This window comes from Loxodonta africana, chromosome 13 (assembly GCF_030014295.1).
Source record: "Loxodonta africana isolate mLoxAfr1 chromosome 13, mLoxAfr1.hap2, whole genome shotgun sequence".
Taxonomy (NCBI): Eukaryota; Metazoa; Chordata; class Mammalia; order Proboscidea; family Elephantidae; genus Loxodonta; species Loxodonta africana.
In genome coordinates, this window is record NC_087354.1 from 1276930 (window position 1) to 1282528 (window position 5599).

The 5599-nt window shown below is 57.7% G+C and overlaps 1 protein-coding gene across 1 annotated transcript; it reads right to left on the reverse strand.

Annotated features, from left to right (window-relative positions):
* Window positions 1–269: 269 nt before the first annotated feature.
* MAGEL2 (MAGE family member L2) lies at window positions 270–5272 on the reverse strand. Its single transcript, XM_064296183.1, has 2 exons — window positions 3709–5272; window positions 270–3546 (listed from the first exon to the last, which is right to left on the reverse strand). Exons 1-2 carry the CDS (start codon window positions 5149–5151, stop codon window positions 1435–1437), a joined length of 3555 nt encoding a protein of 1184 aa, XP_064152253.1. The 5' UTR covers window positions 5152–5272; the 3' UTR covers window positions 270–1434.
* Between the last annotated feature and the right edge of the window lie 327 nt (window positions 5273–5599).

Below are 5599 nucleotides of genomic sequence, written 5' to 3' on the forward strand. Positions count from 1 at the left end.
GGACAGCAAGGGTGGGAGCGGAGCAGATGCTCTGTGTCCGCATGAGGACAGTGGTAACTTCAGAACAAGTCCATTTATATACATCAGGCTGATGCGTGCAGGGATTTCTTTCCAGAAAGCTCTCTGACCCCTGCCCTCTCTGAGTCCGCACCAAGCCTTGCATCAGGGCTGAAGTTACTTAGCAACTTCAACCATTGCCACCTGACTGCCCTAGTATATTAGGATTGACTCCCCTGTCCCACTCCCCGCCCCAAGGAATCCCCCTGACAAAAGGATCTCCATGTAGGTGGAAATCATCCCAGCTGCCATCTGCAGGTTCAATGAAGCCTGATTTTTCCTCTCCCTATTATTATAAGGCTGAGCATTTTCCAAGGAGCACGTTTCTACCCCAATATCAGTATGTTGATAAAACCTTTAACTCCAAACCCCAGTTCCCTGGTTCTCCTTTGAAACCCCAAATTCCTGAGCTCTTGGACACCCACCATGGGCGTAGAAATGTCCCCTCAGCCAATTTCTTCTTTATAAGAGTAACAAACCTGGATACCTGTGCTCCTGCAGACAGATGGTCCTCCTTTCCACATAACCTCAAAGAAATTTTCTGCTTTATTTTCAAGCTTTACCGTTAAGCACTGACACATGCTATAAAATTCATATTATTGAGCCTTAGAGCCTCATCTGTAAAACGGGAATATTAATGCTTATTTTGAAGGATTATTGTGAGAATTTAATTGGATGAGAATATTTAACCCCTTCTTGATCCAGCCCCACCGATTTATGAAATTTTGTCTGAAGTGTATAACCCAAATTAACCGACGGTTTAGTGGGAACCTTATGTTTCCTCACCCATCATTATACGGATGCATGTAGCTCTCTGAAAAACAGCTTCATCCCTGTGATTTTTAATATCACTCATAGTAGTGTTGGTATTCATGTCTACTGAGAGTGTATAGCCCACATGACTCCCATCATCTGGAATGCAAATTAGAATAAAGACAAGGAACTCCAATGTTATGCTGAAAGTATAGATATAGATATAGATATTTATTTTCTGCAGACAAATTTTACTGGTGAGTCATTTTGACTTCCAAAGAACAGCCTAATTCGATACTACATAGTGTACCAGCATGAGATGGATAGCGTCTCAATTCATTTCACAAAGCCAGCACAACTCTGATACAAAAACATAACAATCATAACACAAAACACGAAATCACAAATCTCACTTAAAAATATAGATGCAAAAATGCCAAACAGTAGCGACTGAAACCAACTCCACATCAAAGTTTACAAAGCTTTGGCAGTTAGAAAAGCAAATGAGTAATCCAGATTTACACACACGGAATTGGAACATAAACACCAGAAACAAAATGTTCCCCCAACCTGTCAGTGGCTTCTGGCTGGGGGTGCAAAAAGGACAATTCCAGCTACACCTCACTAGCGGGGAGGGGAACTGCTGGTGGGGCCACCGGCATTATCACCTGCTTCAGCCTCATCGTCTTCCAAATCTTCAGCTTCACATTCTGCCAGGGCTTCCAGGTAATGGAATGGCCAGCACTGTGGATCTCTCTTATGGAGCCTGGCCACAAACCTCAGGACAAGCATCTTGCTGGTTTCAAGGAATGCTCGAGGGCCCCAGAGAAACACATATTCTGCTGGCTCAGTATAGGGGACTCGCCTATAATCTAGGTACCTCTGCCTGACAAACACCTCAGTGATGAGCTTCTTTGTATTTCCAAAGAAACCATGTGTCTCCCCATTATCCAACCCTAATTTGGTCAGAAAATCAAAGACAAGATGGTCCTTGACACAATTGCCTCTCATAAAAATGAGACTCAGGACCACCATCAGGAGCCCAAGCTTGGGTGTGTCTAAATATGATGCCACCGGCTCATATTTACGATGGGCCAACTTGTTGATGATAATATAAGAGTGGTTTTTTGGATCAATTTCCTTCAATTGATAGCCAAAAGCACATTCTAGCTTATGGCTGGCTCGGTTAATGATATCCAAGCACTCATCTTTATATTCGCGGATGATGACTTTCACCATCTCTGAGCGCTTGATGGGCAGCTTGGCTTGTTCCTTGACCAAGAGGAACTGTACCAACGCGTTTGCTCTCTCATCCAAGGGAGACAATGGCTGAGTCTCCAACTTGGGCTCAGCCTGGGTGGCACCAAGCTCCTGAGAGAGACTTGGGACCTCAGAGAAGATCAGTGGCTCAGGCTTCCCTGAGCTTTCCCAGACGCTCAGGACCCTTGAGGTGCTTGGGCACTCCCAGGCATTCAGAGCCCAGGAGGTGCTGGGCCCTTCCCAGCCACTCAAGATCCTGGAGGTACTAGGGCCCTCCCAGCCACTCAGGCCACAGGAGACGCTCAGGCCCTCCCAGTCACCCAGGACCTGGAGGGGGCTTTGGACCTCCCAGTCACTCAAGTTCAGATTGCTCCAGGGCCTTGGGGCCTGCCAATCATGCAGGGCCAGCATATGACCACTGCTGTCTTCTTGGGCATTCAGGTGCTTCTTCTTCCGGGCAACTTTGCCTGAGCGGCGCTGCTGGGAAGTCTTAGAGACCTCATCGTTGGTGGCTGTTGCCCGAGGAACAGCTGCTGAGGCCATCAGGAAGGTGGGTGCTGACTTCCATGCCTTTGAGGCATTGGAGTTGGGCTGAGGAACCCAGGAAACAGCAGGCAGGGCTTCTTCACAAGCAAATGGATTCTGCAGAGCAAGCGGCAGTGACTTCGGGGTTTCTGAGGTCACAGTTGGACCCTTAAAGGTAACAGAAGAGGCAGGGTAGATCGGGGAGGTAGCTGGAAAGACCCTTGAGGTGGCAGTAAAGGTCTCTGATGTGCCAGGTGGGTTTTTCCAGGCAGTTGGCAGGTATGCCCGGGCAGTTGACACTGCCCTTGGGGCACAAAAAGTGCCAGCGAAGATCATGCGGTCCTTCGAGGGAGTCCTGCGTTCCTTTGAAGAGGTCCGGCGTTCCTTGGAGGAGGCCCTAGGGTCTACTGAAGAGGCCCTGGATTCTCCGGATGGAGGAGTCATCAGTGATTTAGCAGAGCCCCTGTGAAAATTTGCAGCCCCTAAGGAGGCTGCTGACTGGGCCTGCATGGCTCCGGGTGGGGCCTGCCAGGAGGGCTGGAGCTGCAGAGGAGGCAGCTCTGCTTGCGAGCCCGAGCCCGATGTCTCGGCCTGCTGGGTGGGTAGCTGGATTTGCAGGACCTTCTGGGAGGGCGGGGCCCCCTGAAAGGGCTGCTCCAGCTGGACCAGCTGCGGGCCCTGCCTCTCCACTTCCTGGGCGGGCAGGGGCTGCCAAAAGTGAGCAGGGGTCTTCGGGGCTGGCCAGGTCTGCTGCACCTCCTGGAACTCCATAGACGTTGGCAACTCGTGCGGCACTGGGGGTTGGCCCTTGGGGGCCTGCCAGATGATGGGCGGGCAGTGCGCGATCTGCTGAGTCGAAGGCTGGGCCTGGGGCGCCTGCGGTCCTGCTGCTGGTGTCGAGGGCACCTGCGCAGGCAGTGGAACCGCCCGCACCTGCGGGGCCGCCTGCACCTGCGGAGCCGCCCGCACCTGCGGGGCCGCCCGCATCTGCGGGGCCGCCCGCACCTGCGGGGCCGCCCTCACCTGCGGGGCCGCCCGCACCTGCGGGGCCGCCCGCATCTGCGGGGCCGCCCGCACCTGCGGGGCCGCCCGCACCTGCGGAGCCGCCTGCACCTGCGGGGCCGGCAGCCGAGCCTGCGGGGCCTGCCTCAGAGGCGGAGGAGGCGGAAGGGCCTGCCAGAGAGGCGGCGGGGTCGCCAGGACCTGCGGGGCTGGCCGGATGGGCGGTGGCGCCTGGCGGATCAGCGGAGGGGCCTGGCGGATCTGGGGTGGGGTCTGGCGCACCGGCGGCGGGCCGGGCCGGATGGGTGGCGGGCCTGGTCGGATGGGCGGAGGGCCCTGGCGCACAGATGGAGGCGCCTGCCAGGCTATCGCTGGGGCCTGCCAGGTGACCTGCGTGGTCTGCCAGCCTAGGGGTGTGGCTTGCCAGCCTTGTGGAGGGGCCTGCCATCCCGGCGAGGTGGCCTGCCAGCCCGGAGGCGTGGCCAGCTGCGCCTGCGGGGCCTGAGGACCCTGGGGAACCTGCGGAGGAGCCCTTATAACCTGAGACTGGATTTGCAGGATCAGAGGCTGAGCCTGTGGGGCCCAAGAAGCCAAAGGCTGCCCAGGTGGGGCAGCTGGCTGCGCCATCGGGGCTCCTGAAGCTGCAGGCTGGGCGATCGGAGCTCTGGAACCCGGAGGATGCATCATCAGAACGCCAGGACCTGGAGGCTTGGCCATCGAGGCTACCGGAGGCAGCGGCTGGGTCATCAGGACTCCGGGAGGTGGATGCTGAGCCGTTGGAGCTCCCGGCGCTGGAGGCTGGACCATCAGGACTCCCGGCGTCAAAGGCTGGGCCATCAGGACTCCAGGAGCTGGAGGCTGGGCCATGGGGGTCCCCGGCGGGGGAGCATGGGCCATTGGTGTCCCCGGCGGGGGAGGGTGAGCCATCGGTGTCCCCGGAGGGGGAGGATGGGCCATCGGGGTCCCCGGAGGGGGAGGATGGGCCATCGGGGTCCCCGGAGGGGGAGGATGGGCCATCGGGGTCCCCGGAGGGGCCGGGTGCACTATCGGGGTCCCCGGAGGAGGCGGGTGGGCCATCGGTGTCCCCGGAGGGGGAGGGTGGGCCATCGGAGTCCCCGGAGGGGGAGGATGCGCCATGGGGGTTCCCGGAGCTGAATGATGGACCATAAGCACTCCGGGAGCTGGAGGCTGGGCCATCGGGGCTCCCGGCGGGGGAGGAGGATGGACCATCAGGACTCCAGGAGTCGGAGGCTTGCCCATCGGGCCTCCCAGAGGGGGAGGCTGGACCATCTGGGCCCCTAGGGCCGGAGGTTGGGCCATCGGCGCCACCGGGGCTGGCGGCTGGCCCTGTGGGGCCTCCCAGGCAGGCTGAGGTGCCGGCCAAGCACCCAATGAAGCCTGCAAGTCAAGAGGAGGAGGATCCCAAGGGACTGGTGGGGCCCGGGAGGAGGCGGGCGGGGCCCGCATCAGAACCGTAGGGCGGCTATAGACCGGTGGCTTCGGGCCCTCGACAGGAGGGCTCGAATCACCCAGATTCTTACTTAGCTGCGACATGTCCCTTTGCTCTGACAGCTGGTGGGCCTTTTCCTCGGACAGCTGCTGGGCCTTTTCCTCCAGAGAGAAGAGAATGCCTACGTGGCTGCTCAGAGGCTCCCTCCCCGCTGACTGCTGAATAGGAAGTGAGTGCTTCTCTCTCTGCAGCTTTCCGCAGTAAGGAGGAGGGGGGAAGGGGGCTCAATCCCGCCCCCTTCCCCGCCCCCGACCACCACAAGTGGATAGAGCATAGGGGCGTCTACCAGAAGTCCTGGCTGACACAGGATCCCTTCTCACTGTGTCCAGTCCCCAAATGCAGCCTACTCAGCCTCTCCATGGATGACTTTTCACAGGGGAGTGACAGGGACAGATCTATGTTTTAGAAAGATAACTGTACAGCAGTGTGGAATGGGGACAGACCGCTGGGAACATGGAAGGCATCCAAAAGGGGGGAGATGGTGTGACCCGC

Excerpts from the sequence above, each read along its gene's own strand:
- MAGEL2 (XM_064296183.1), bottom strand. The coding sequence starts at position 5,151 with ATGTCGCAGCTAAGTAAGAATCTGGGTGATTCGAGCCCTCCTGTCGAG. Across the intron at positions 3,547-3,708 it reads CTCGGCTGCCGGCCCCGCAG|GTGCAGGCGGCCCCGCAGGT; the intron begins GTGCAGGCGGCT and ends GCGGCTCCGCAG.